Raw genomic sequence first — 13,963 nt, 5'->3', positions numbered from 1 at the left:
GGGGCGGGGGGGGGCAGAGCAAAGGAAGGGGGTAAAGAGCAGGCAATAATATGACCCATATGATCAACCTGGACTTGTAGCAGTGACAGGAATGTCCCATCTTGCCTCTCTTCTTCAGAATTCCCACTTTGGTCATTCCTACTCCCACTCAGGGCTTTAAGAAGCAAGCAGTGATCAGAGGCTGCCTGGCTTTAGACAGTCATAGTAACTTAGTAAGCCTGGGAAGTAACGCTGTTTTGGCAGAAACACTAGGCTCATAAAGAATCTGCCCCATCCCAACTACTACTGCTGTCCACCTCATAAAAGACTCATTGAAAATTTGGTAAGAATGGATGAAAAGCTCTGAATAGAAGATATAACAAGTTCAGCTTCCGGTCACCATTTTTAAGCTATCAGAATAGCAAAGATCCAAAAGTTCAGTAATCCACTGCTAACAAGAGAATGAACAAACAGGCACTCACAGGGTCTTTAAATCAGTACAGGGTCTTGAAAAGCATTTTAGCAACAGGCATCAAAATTTTAAATGCACACATCAGCAATTTCGCCTGTAGGAATGTATCCTGTAGAAGAGCCTCTAGAAACACATTCTATAGCCTTATACCTAACAAATGCTCAAGAATATTAGTGCGAGGACAGTCACTGCAATACCAATCACAAAAGTTTAGATACAACTAAATATCCCTTTATTTTGCTTCAATAAATTATAGTCCCTTTATACAACGGAATATGAGGACTCCTTCAAGGGAATGACATACATCTCTAATTGGTATTATGGAACCATATATACTGTTAGGTGAAAAAAAAAGCACGGTGTTAGAAGGAAGGATGGAGGGAGGAAGAGGGGAATGAAGGAAGGAGTACGTAAATAATTACTGCCAAGAAGATACACAAGGGCGCCTGGGTGGCTCAGTTGGTTAAGCGACTGCCTTCGGCTCAGGTCATGATCCTGGAGTCCCTGGATCGAGTCCCGCATCGGGCTCCCTGCTCGGCGGGGAGCCTGCTTCTCCCTCTCCCGCTCCCCCCTCTTGTGCTCTCTCTCTCTCTCTCACTCTCTCTCTCAAATAAATAAATAAAATCTTTAAAAAAAAAAAAAAAAAGAAGATACACAAAAACTGTTAGTAGTGATTGCCTCTGGAGAAAAGGGAGAGCTTCAGGTGGGAAGAAAGTGTACTTTTCAATGCACACCGCTTTGTACTGTTTAAACTTATTATCATTGTTTTTCACTTAAAAAAAAGCAGATTCATTTTTTAAAAGTCCGTTAAGCATTCTTCCCCAGAATAAAGCTAAATTAGGTTACTTTTTAACTAATGTATTGCTCATTTTCTCCCTCTTATATAACAGCAGCTAATTAAAAACTATCCCTTGTGTTAAGTACACATATTATAATAAACGTTCAGTTACAAAGGACAGCTCCCCTTGGCTCCCTCTGACACCTCAAACTTAAAATGTCTCAAACTGAATTCTTTTGTTATTCAACTTTCTATTAATCCAAATGTTTAATTGATACATTTAGAGAACTATAAAATAACAGCTAATTTTACATTATAGTGATATACTCTCTAAATCACTAAAACAGAATAAATTATGTTCAAATAATATTTGCAGTTAAGAACCTGAATATAGTGGCTTTGCCAAGTTGCGTATGAATTCCTATGAACTGTTCGTCACTTTTTTTTTGGCCAAGGACTCCTATGAGGATTTAAGGAAGGCATATTCCCCAAACTGCATATACCCACAAATACATTTACTTTTCATTCTATGGAACTGGGGAAACAGGAGGGTAGGGGTTCAGTCTCTCCCAAGTCCCCTTCATGGGTGTAAGGTTAATACATGTTTGTACTTTATGACAAATAATATGCAAGGGAGAGCCAGACTTACCCAGAGAAAAGAGAGATGGCCATAAACAGTGCCTCTCAATCTGAAGTGTGTGTATATAAACTCCTGAAGAATTTATTTAAAATGGAAATTATCAGGCCTTACTCCCAGTGATAAATTCAGGAATAAGTAGGGCCTAATAACCTGCATTTGAAGGAACAGCCCTGTCTGGCGGAGCCAGACCACAGCTTGAGGAGCACTGCCTTGAAAGGTATTCCCCCTCCTCAAGAGCCTCAGGTGTTGCGAGCATATTCTACAACAGTGCTCTTCAAAGGCTAAGGATATGGATTTTGGAAGGAAGAAAACAGACCTTCTATTTCCATTTATTTTTTAATTCATTCTCTTAAAATTTGTTTTGTGTGTGTATATTATTTCAAAAATCACATTGATATACTGGAACATACACATAATTTATAAGAAAATAAACAATGTACTGGGGATAAAAGCTCAATATTTTTTAAAATTGATAGAGTACAAAATCAAGTACTTTGAAGACCACTGGACTAAATAACTTGAATTCTCCTCACCCTGTTCAGTCGCTTTAAATCCCTAAATGGGAGCAACTAACTCAGAAGTTCCCAAAGCTTCTATGTAATTGCGTCTGCCAAATTCCACGCCATCTCTCATCCCAAGAAGTCCTGGCTAAAGGACTCCCCTTACAGTCTTTCATCTCTGCCTTATCCCCTGGGGTAACTTTGGGGAGGGAGGGTTTATCCATGAGACATCTTCCAGATACTCCGAATGGAAAATCGTATGTTATTTCCCATGGAAACAATGCCATTTAAGGTGGTTAGATTTTAAACTACTAACTGTTAACATATGTGTGTGTGTGTATGTTTTTATGACTCATTTTAGAGACCTTAGTTTTAGAATATCACATCTACAGGGATGCTTGCTTAAATTCTAGATAATCTACTTAAGAACCAAACAAATAAAATCACTTATAGAATACAACCTGCTAAGCAACACAATGCTTGCATTTGACCCAGTTCCAAACCATTATATACTTGTAAAACCTTTATGAAAACCTTTATGACTAAAAAAAAAGTCTTTTAAAATTGATTTTCTATAGAAAACTGGGACAGTGCTAACTTTAACTGCATCTTAATGAATGGGAAAGATCTGGACAGATAAGAGGAAGATGTTCCAATTTTAAAAACTGTTTTCATGTAATTTTTGAGTATATCTGCATAGTCAATTCCAAACAAATACCTTGTATGTTATTTACAGCTTTATTCCATCTTCCGGAGTGTTTCTGACAGTTCTACCCACCATATAAAGCATGTGTTCACGCTTTTGAATTCACACTTTTGAATAATCTGAGTAAAACAAATACAGCTGACCCATGAACAACATAGGGGTGAGGGATGCCAACCCCCCACTCAGTCAAAAATCCACGTATAACTTCTGATTCCCCAAAAACTTAATTTCTGTTGACCAGAAGCCTTACCGATAACAGAAACAGCTAATGAACACGTTTGTATGTAATATGTATTATACACCGTATTCTTACCAGAAAGTAAGCTAGACAACAAGTTATTAAGAAAATCATAAAGAAAATACATTTATAGTACTGTACTATATTTACTGAAAAAAAATCTGCATAAAAGTGGACCTGTGCAGTTCAAGCCCATGTTGTTTAAGGGTCAACTGTAATAAGATAAAATCGCTAAGTGAAATTTTAATGTATTCTAAAACCCAAAAGTCCTGGCTCTACTCCATACTACCTGAGATTTAAAGCAAATCATTTAGCCTAAGTCTCAACTTTCTCTTCTAAAAAATGAGGGTAACAAAGTGTATCTGTCCTGTTTATTCCCAGGATTGTTGTGTTAAAGATAATAAATATGTAGAAGTCTTTAGAAGGATATATAAATGTATGCCTCCCCACCATGTTATAGGACTATGGAAAAGTAAATTGTGTGCACTTCAGAATCAATTAAAAAAATAAATGGGCAACAAAAAATTAGGTACATGCCAACTTTCACTCTACATTATAATTGAGTTGCTATTACTTAGTAAGAAAACTAAGTATACTAAAGTTTTGGTATAAGAAAACTAAAATCTTTTGCTATTTAATGAACTTCGATATGCTCATATTCCTCCTTAGGGTTTCAACACTGAATGAGAATGTCCTGTGACACTTGGAAAAAAAAAAACAGATACTCTAACAACCCCAAACCTAATGGATCCGAATCTCTAGTGGTAGAGACCTGAACGTGCCTGATTTTTGAAAGTTCCATAGGAGCTTCTGATAACTGAGAACTACTTGATCCTACTAACCTTTTTCTGAAACAAAATTCTCGAGAATTACTATAACTGAGCATTTTATGAAAGGCGTCACCAAATTAAAAAAAAATGCATAGATAATTTGTGCTATTTCCTTGAAGTAATATAAACAATTAAGAATTGATAGTTGCTCTAAAAACTAAATTTAATCACACATCAGCCTCCTTAGTCAACAGCGCCATCTACTGGGTAAACTTAAAGAAAATCATCCTATAATTTTAGAACTGATTTTGCTTAAAAATGAACTCGGCTATAAAATTAAAACATCAAAGACCAGTACATTGTTTTTTTCTGCAGTATCCATTTGGTGGATAGAGTTTTGGTAGATGGCTATTTTCTTGAATCAAGATAAAAACAACATTCAGAACTTTCTAAAAGTAGCTGTGCCTATTCTACACAGCAAAACATTCCTGAAAAACTGTATTACCGTTGATTTTTTTTTTCTTTCCTGTCATCATTTAAAATGCGCAGAGTGAAAAAAATAAAATACCCAGTGTGTTCTGTCTCAACTTGACAAAATGAACATGCATGTTCAACAACTTTCCCTCCTGAAAAGTCATGGAAATGGCAATTTTTAAAATACAAAAGGAATTAAACTCATAAAAGCTCAAGGAACACAAAGGGCAATAGTATCAGCAGATAGCTGATTCTGAAGAACTTCTGGAAGACTAAAGGCTGACATGATCATGCTGGCATATGGACCACACCTCAGAGCATGCAAAGGAGAAAGCCAAACCAGAGAGATCTTTTATGCCACAGCAGAACTTTGCACAGGCAGCAGTGAATAGTATGAAGGGCAGAAACTGAAGTGATTTCAGAGCTTTGAAGGAGACAGACCAACATTTATTTAAGAGACGTTTCAAATGAATGAATGAATAAGTGAATGAAGCAGAGATAAAGAAACAGAAAAAAAACCTGAGAGACTCTTTCAATCTGAACCCATGAAATATCCAGCAAGATGAGTAAAACAAAACAAAACAAAACAACACATGCCATCGAAGCATCCCCTCGTGAAATTCCAGAATCTCAAGTATACATGAAAAATCTTAAAAGTTTCCAGATGGAGTGAAACAGGTCACCTGCAAAAGCAGAACATCAGACATCTTATATAAAATAATAAATACTATTTTCTTTCCCTATCTGTTACTTACATGAAAAAGTTTTTCTGTCTTTGGAAAAACTGCAATGATATCGTACAGCCGGACCCTTGAAGACGTTGCTCTCTGGCAATACAAAAAGAACGTTATTGTACAGTAACAAAGAGTGCACACGTGGAATTCTGACTCGTGGTCTAGCTGCACTTATTTTATTTTTTTTTTAGCTTTTTTTTTTTTTTTAAGATTTTATTTATTTATTTGCGAGAGAGACAATGAGAGACAGAGAGCATGAGAGGGAGGAGGGTCAGAGGGAGAAGCAGACTCCCCGCTGAGCAGGGAGCCTGACGCGGGACTCGATCCCGGGACTCCAGGATCATGACCTGAGCCGAAGGCAGTCGCTTAACCAACTGAGCCACCCAGGCGCCCCTAGCTGCACTTATTTTAATCACATAACATTTCTTACATGCCATTTCTGCTTCGCTTTGTATGTGGACAGAAAAGCCCACCTAAGCACATGAGGTTTCAGATCCCACCTATCACCCTCCTTCCCACATTGTTACCCTTTAACTCTGTACCAAACTGTGCTTGAGATGTAAAAATCAAATTGGATAGTTCGTGCTCTTACAAGTGAGAGGAGGAGGCTGCCAGATATTTACTGAGCACCCACTGTGTGCAGGGTACTGGGGATACAAATTCTTTTAAGGCATGTGTCTGGGCTTTCAATGGAACTCACCATTTTTTTGTGAGACAAGAAATACACATACTAAGCATGATATGATTAGGTTCACAATAAGAATACTGTTAAATATAAATTAAAATACTAGATGTGCAAGAAAATACCTGACAGTCCTCTGACAGCAGGAAAGGGATAGATCAGTTAAAGAGTTATTGCTTAAAAATGAAAATCTCGAACTTAATACCATATGTGTATGTATATGAAAAGGCTGGGAAACTAAGAATCTGAGCCCTAGGGGCGCCTGGGTGGCTCAGCCGTTAAGCGTCTGCCTTCGGCTCAGGTCATGATCCCGGGGTCCTGGGATCGAGCCCCGCATCGGGCTCCCTGCTCCACGGGAAGCCTGCTTCTCCCTCTCCCACTCCCCCTGCTTGTGTTCCCTCTCTCGCTGTGTCTATCTCTGTCAAATGAATAAATAAAATCTTTAAAAGAAAATCACAAGAAAGAGAATAGATTTATAGTACTGTACTAGATTTATTAAAAAAAGAAAAAATCCATGTATGGGTGGACCTGTGCAGTGCAAACCCATATTCAGGGCTCAGATTCTTTTTTTTTTAAGATTTTATTTATTTGACAGAGAGAGACACAGCGAGAGAGGGAACACAAGCAGGGGGAGTGGGAGAGGGAGAAGCAGGCTTCCCGCGGAGCAGGGAGCCCGATGCGGGGCTCAATCCCAGGACCCTGAGATCATGACCTGAGCTGAAGGCAGACGCTTAATGACTGAGCAACCCAGGCGCCCCTCTTGTGATTTTCTTAATAACATTTTCTTTCCTCAAGCTTACTTTATTGTAAGAATATAGTATGTAAGACATAGAACATACAAAATGTGTGTTAATCAACTGTTTATATTATCAGTGAGGCTTCTGGTCAACAGTGAAGCTGTTAGTAGCGAAGTTTTTGGGGAGTCAAAAGTTATACATGAGTATTTAACTACATGGGGTAGGGGTGGGGGTGTCTCTGAATGATGGGATAATATGTGATATTTCTTCTTTGCCTGTTTGCACCTTTAAAGTTTTTACCTCTTATCTTGTAAAAAGAAAAGGCATTCTAAAAATCAGAGGAGGAAGCAGGCAGGAAGGGCTGCTGGGCAGACACGCTGACACAGGGCAGGCTTCAGGTCTTAGAAAAGTTAGGACCTAGCATTCTGTGCCCTCTGCTTGCCCACTCCCAATTGGAAAGGGGACAAAAAGGGTCCACCAGGATGCTCATGATAAAAAGAGAAAATGAACATCTTTGTGACCCATCAAAAGTGAGCTCTACCTGGGCCCAGAGAACCAGAACCCTGCCTTGCAGTTGTATAAAATACCAGAATTGGGCTTTCCATTTTTTTTAAGCAATGCTAATCATTGTAAAGGAGGCCAGCCTTTCCTTGATGATTCCTGTTCTATGGCAGAGGAGTCCACTCCAGCTCAAGATAAAACTGCTCACGTTCTCAGGGATCTCGCTTTCTCCCTCCTTGACTAGATCCTTCCCATCAGCAGGCATACTCCTCTCCCACCTACCAAAACCCAGACAGCAGGTTCTCATCCACAAACCTCTCTGTGCCTTCTGCTCCCCTATGGAGTCAACTTCTCAAGCAAAGTCAGTGTCACACACTGTCTGCATTTCCTCACATCCCTACCATTTCCATGGAGATGGTTTTTGTTAAGGCAACCAATGACTCCCTTGTCAATATTTGAAGACATGTTTGAGCCCCTCTCCTGCTGGACTACTCGGGCTCACTGATCCTGCTGACCCTTCCTCACGTTTCCCTTCTCCCCTTCCTCCTTGTTTTCCTATTTCTCACTGTCCCGCCTCAGTCTCCAATCCTAGCTCCCCCTTCTCTACTCCACCATTAAATGCTGAAGTTCCTCAGAACTCTGTCCTAGAACTTCTCTTCCCGTGTCGCGCATGAACCAGGGATTCTCATCCATTGCCATGACTTCATTTATTCTCTACAGAGAGACAGCTTCCAAATCAGTATCTTTAATCAGACCACTATTCTGGGGGCCACACCCCTTTTTCCAACTGCCCATTTGACAACTCCACTAGAATCCTCACAATAACCCCATAACCCAAACACGGTGTCCTCAAACCTGCTCCTCTTTGTATGTCCCGCCTCAGGAAAAAGTGCCACCATCTACCTAGCAGGCTGATCAGGCCGTGCCAGGGTGTAGTCATACTACATCCAATCAACCATCAAATCCTGTCAATCCTCTGCCTTCCATCAAGCCTCTCAAATCCCCTCAGCCTCTCTGATCCAGTCTCTATAATGCAAACATCATAATTTCACTCCCTCAGTTAAAACTTTCAAGGGATTCCAACTGCTCACCCAGACCTATCTCCTTAACCTCATCCCAGGTTAGCCAGCTCACGAGGCTCAGCCCTATTGGTGTTTCATTTCCCAGAAAACGCCATGTTTTTCTGGGACCCAGGACCTGTGTCTAATCCATCCTGTCTGTGGGAACACTCTCTTCTGCTCAACACCTATATAACACTTACTGATTCTTCTGGCCCCAGGTGGAACATCAACTTCCTTAGGTTGGGCCCCCGATACATATTCTCAGAGCATCCTTTATTTACTACCTCCAACTTTTCAAATATTCCTCACATTCTTAATTATCTGTTTAGTGCTTGTCTTGTCAATTAAACTATAACCTTCCTAAGTTCAACAATTCTGTCTGTATTATTCACAGCAATATCCCTAGGACCCACCTTATGTCTGGTTCATGTAAGTTCAATGAATAACAGTTGTCAAAGGATTCTTTAACTATGGTATCCCTATATATGTGCCAAGAGTAGAAGAGACTGTTATGCTATGTGAATTCTGAGGATAGGGAGAGTAGGCAGGTATCATATCTGGGGGCAAGGGATTTAAGAAGGGGGTGAGGTTCAGGGTGCCTGGGAGGCTCAGTCGGTCAAGCATCTGCCTTCGGCTCAGGTCATGATCCCGGGGTCCTGCGATCAAGCCCCACATCGGGCTCCCTGCTCAGCGGGGAGCCTGCTTCTCCCTCTCTCTCTGCCTGCCGCTCCCCTTGCTTGTGCTCTCTGTCAAGTAAATAAATAAAATCTTAAAAAAAAAAAAAAAAAGTAGGGAGTAAGGTTAAACATTAACCAGTACAACAACTTATAAGGCCAAAAAGAAGAAAAAATAACTTACCAAAACATTGCAGTGAGATGGATCTGAAACGATAATCGTCAGTCTAGTTAAGACTTTGATCGGTCTTGATTTTCCCTATAAACAAAAACATTCTATCAAAAAAGTTCAAAATGCCAATGACTGATTTTCCTCTTTACTAGTGGAAAGTAGTCATTAAAAGGTGCCAGCAATAAAGGATATGACTATCAGTAAAAGCTAGTCTTCATTCTCAAGGAATTTATAATATAATTAGCAAAATAAAGATGTACACGTGTTAAACTACATAACAAGATTATTTAAAGGTTACAGGATTTCAGGAAAAAAGATCATCAAAGAAGTACTGAATTGATAGTAAGAGAATGCTTCATGGAAGAGTTGAGTCTTGTGGAAAAGCAAGACTGGTAGAGGAAGGAACAGTGCAGGTTAGAGAACCCTACATAATATTGGGCATATCTGAATAGGTATTATGGTTCTTAAACAACAAAATACCCACCTGTACAATTGGCAAAGTCGTAAAGAGTTCAGAAATAGCTACCGGTTTTTCAATTTCCTACAAAAAACAATAAACAATCACCCTAGATTGTACATGTTAAAGGAATGAAGCGTAATGGAAAACTTACAAGGGGTTTTCAGAAAAGTTAATTTCTGATATACAGAAACACTAAGTAAGTTTTCTTTTGTTTTTTTAGATTTTATTTTTTATTTATTTGACAGAGAGAGAGAGAGACAGTGAGAGAGGGAACAGAAGCAGGGGGAGTGGGAGAGGGAGAAGTAGGCTTCCTGCTGAGCAGGAAGCCCCATGTGGGGCTTGATCCCAGGACCCTGGGATCATGACCTGAGCCGAAGGCAGACACTTAACGACTAAGTCACCCAGGCGCCCCAACACTAAATAAGTTTTTTAAAAAAGGAAGAAAGCTGGAGATCAAAGAAGCAGTTGGGAACATCAATGGATAGGAGGGATGAAAAATAGTTTTTAGATTGAAATAATCTAAAAGGTACAGTTGTTGGTCTGAAGAGAAATATACACATTTATGAGCATGTTTAAGAGGGGAATCAATTAGTAATGAGTCCACGTCAGTAAAATAAAAAGGACTAAATACTGTGATTACAATTCAGTCAATAACAATGTACTTCTAGAAATTATTGAAAGTTATTTAATTAACATCAGTTCAACTTTAAGAATCCTTCTACCATGCCCTAGTACTTCACAAAAAACTTTGCATTGACTCAGTTGTTAACATGTAAAATAAGATAGTACACAAGAGGGTGCATTTAAGAAATATGCTCATCTGTAGCTTCCACATTACCAATATAAACAAAGAAAGACAACTGTAAATGCTGGTTATCATTAACTTCAGAAATTGTTTTTTACCTGTTTCTTTTCCTTAAATTCGACAACATGATTGATGGCAACAACTGAATAGCCAACTGAAAAGAAAAATTGAACGTTCTTGTTAAACGTAACAACGTCTTTCCTGTACACATAGGCTCAGCTCAATTCATGTCAAGATTAGGGGTCAGTAGGAACAGCGGTTGTGGGTATGGGCTCTGATGTCAGACCGCCTGCTTTCAAATCTAAGTATTACCACTTACAAGTTACTTAACTTCAAGCTTCAGGTTCTTCAACTGTCAAATGGTGTTAACAGAACTTAGCTCACACAACTGTCATGAGAAATAAATAAGATAATAAGCATAGGATGATTTAGAGCAACGCCTGGCACAGAGGCAGGGCTCTGTTTGACCTCTGTGATGTATTATTAGTACGATACCTTTTTTCTCGCTCATTTCTTTTGCTTTTTACCCTTTCTACTTCCTTAAGAGGCCCCTTTCCTAGGAAGAAATGGAGTAATCACTCCCTCACACCACTGCTCACTTCTCCTTTCCAGCTGCCCACCATCAGTAGATTGGGAACTCTCTGAGGCCAGGGCCTTGCTTTATCAGACTCAATACAGCATTGTCCTGGACATTTGGACTACCGAAAATAATGACTCCTATCTTTAAGTTACTTAAATACCAATGGGGACGGCAGGATACTAGTATTAAAAGATAATGCATATTAATGCCAGAAGAATGGTTCTCTCTCTCTCTCATCAGTTTGTTTGATTTCCTTCTTTCCTCCCCGACCCCCAAATAGTTAATGAGCATCCATTACTTGACAGGCTCCATAGAAACCTCCTTATTTTTAAACTTCGCTATCCCCACACTTTACAGTGGAAGGAAGAAGACAACAGTCATGATTAAATCCAATAATTAAAGAGGGTCTTATCTCTCAAGGTTTTTGCTTCCCTTGGATTCAAATATGAGTGACATTCTAGCACTCTGGCCATGCTGCTTCCCTCCCACCCGCCTAGTACGTCTTCCCTCTTCCCCCTACCTCCCCTTCTTCTTAATAACATTATTCCCACAATGTCACCCTCACGTCCCTCTCCCCCTTCTTTGAATTCCCACAGCATTCCCCGTCTGTGCTCAATTCCCCGAATTGCTCTGATACTGCTGTAAGGCAGAAAGGGGTGATACTAAAAGCCCTGGCGTGGGAGACTTACACACTTGGAAGCCCTGCCTTCTGCCATCCATCAGCTGTGGGGATCCATGCAAATCCCCCATCCTCTCAGAGCCTCAGTTTTTTTCAATTTGCGTGGGACAAGGAGCTGGAGCGGGTAAGAGCTCCCAAGTGCCTTCGAGTTTCCCGCGCCCGGGATCAGAGCAACACCGTGGCAGCATCAGCTACCGGGGACATCCCCGAGATCCCAGGAAACCTGGACGAGGACAGGCCCTGGAGTCCCTTCTGAACGTGGCCCGATGGTCTGGGGGACAGCGAGGCTGGGCAGGCACCGCGGCCCGCAAAGCCGGGGAGACTCACGGTGAGCGGCGTTCTCTACCAGCCCGCGAAGCGCCTTCAGGTCGGAACCCGCTCGCAGGTCCAAATCCGCGAATACAGCCATGCTGAACTCACATGACCGTCGTGCGCCCGTCTGCGCAGCCGCACGGCCCTCCCCCTCTGGCCTGCTGGGAATTGTAGTTTATCTGCGCAGTCCGCCCCTCCCTCCACTTAAATAAATATTCACTTTAAGGTTCAAAGGCACTTGCCTCGCCTAGAAGTACCAGCAAAAGTTAGTGTGTGGAAATCCACATCCTTACTTCAATCCTTCTTTGCCTTCTTCTGAATGAGAATGTTTGGTTTCCCTCGGAGGCTTTCACATCTCCCACCATTCCTCCTAGGAAATACTGTAGAAAGTGATTCTTTCGCGAACCGGACGCTTTTGCCAAGAGCTGGAAGCACTTTCGAAACAGTCATAAGAAACCCTTTTCCCTCCGCCTCCCAAAGTCCATCCTGTTCTTTAAAAGGGCTTATCGGGAAGAGGGAGAACTACAGAAGACCTCGGAGAAAGGGTCTTTATGTCCAATCAGGACAGGCGGTCCCCAGCACGCGGCTTTGCCTTGTGGTCACCGTCCCCAGCCACGAGATGGCAGGGCTCTCTCTAGGACGAGCGGTGAGCCCCTGTACCGGTTTAGCCAAAGAGGTTCGACAAGGGAGATGCAAAACTGAGATGTGTCACTTTTCCATCTGAGAAGGGTACAAAGTGGCATATATCCCACACATTTGATGTTTCCACATTTTTGGACCTCATTTAAAGGAACTCTCGAAGATTGACAAATTATCAGACAACGTAAAATTGTGGAACTACAGTTTACATCGGTGCTTCTCAGACTGTGACAAAGGGCCAGTCTCGCCTCCACCCCATCCTACCGTATCCTACCCCGTCTCCAATTCTTCGCAGACCCGTACGTGGTCCCTTGTGCATTACCGGTAAGCAGCTCTGGCCTCATAAAACTGATTTGACAACGACTGAATTGCCCTATACTCAGCTGAATAAGAAGAGTCCACTGATTGGAGGCTTAGATATCCAGACAATACCAAAGTGCTATAAACGTTTCTGAACAGTTTCCAATTTCTGTACTTAAACAGTACATAGATAGTCTCTGGTCTATGGACCACACCTTGATTAGTCCTTCTTTACATGCTTTCTTTCCTGATTTCAGAAGGGAATTTTAAGAGGGCTCTGTTCTGGGGCGCCTGGGTGGCTCAGTTAGTTGAGCGGCGGCCTTTGGCTCAGGTCATGATCCTGGAGTCTCTGGATCGAGTCCCGCATCTGGCTCCCTGCTCAGCAGCTGAGCCTACTTCTTCCTCTGACCCTCCTGCTCTCTCTCTCTCTCTCATTCTGTCTCAAATAAATAAATAAAATCTTTAAAAAAAAAAAAAAAGAGGGCTCTGTTCCATGTGGTAGCATGCAGTTCTCCTTTTGGTTAAATTTAATAAAGAAGAAATATTTTGCTTTTTTCCAATACTTGGTATTTCCTAAGTAAGAACAAAAGAATTTTTTACTTCTGTAAATAGAACAAGGTCATGCAAAGCAAACTCTGCTTTTCATCAGAAAATCTAGTGTTAATTTTGCAGGATCATACAGGCATCTTCACCTATGACCATTAAATCTAGATTGGTCAGAAATGTGACCAATGTGTGGTGAAGGTGAATAAGATAACTGATTCTTTGATGTCACCATTAGACTAAAGAGGGCTTCTTTCTTTGAAAGTCATGGTGCTCTTGTTGTGAACTGTACCAGTTAAACTTCTTTTCTCATTTTCACCTGAGGCCTAGGTGAAGACGAAAAGAAAGGGGGAAAAAGAAAATGAATAGATAAGAGTAACTGAACTCTTTACTGAAGGCCAGCTAATTTGGCCAGCCAATTTGGTAAGTATTTACTTAGATACCTTATTTAATTTTCAAAGCAACTGTGAGTTAAGTACTAGTTTTTTGCTTTTGTTTTTGTTTAGCAACATCTGCACTTTACATCT

General features: G+C 40.9%; 1 protein-coding gene across 1 annotated transcript in view; it reads right to left on the bottom strand.

Moving 5' to 3' along the window:
* Positions 1-12,052, bottom strand: part of RPP30 (ribonuclease P/MRP subunit p30) — a 27,727-nt gene extending 15,675 nt beyond the window's left edge. The window contains exons 1-5 of the mRNA XM_021699749.1: positions 11,970-12,052; positions 10,482-10,537; positions 9,603-9,659; positions 9,131-9,205; positions 5,313-5,384 (exon numbers count right to left, since the gene is read on the bottom strand). Coding sequence (XP_021555424.1) covers positions 5,313-5,384; positions 9,131-9,205; positions 9,603-9,659; positions 10,482-10,537; positions 11,970-12,051 — 342 coding nt within the window. The 5' untranslated portion in view covers position 12,052. The remainder of the gene's footprint in view (positions 1-5,312; positions 5,385-9,130; positions 9,206-9,602; positions 9,660-10,481; positions 10,538-11,969) is intronic.
* Positions 12,053-13,963: the final 1,911 nt, after the last annotated feature.

This window comes from Neomonachus schauinslandi, chromosome 6 (genome assembly GCF_002201575.2).
Source record: "Neomonachus schauinslandi chromosome 6, ASM220157v2, whole genome shotgun sequence".
NCBI lineage: Eukaryota > Metazoa > Chordata > Mammalia > Carnivora > Phocidae > Neomonachus > Neomonachus schauinslandi.
This window is presented reverse-complemented; position numbering and strand designations above follow the sequence as displayed.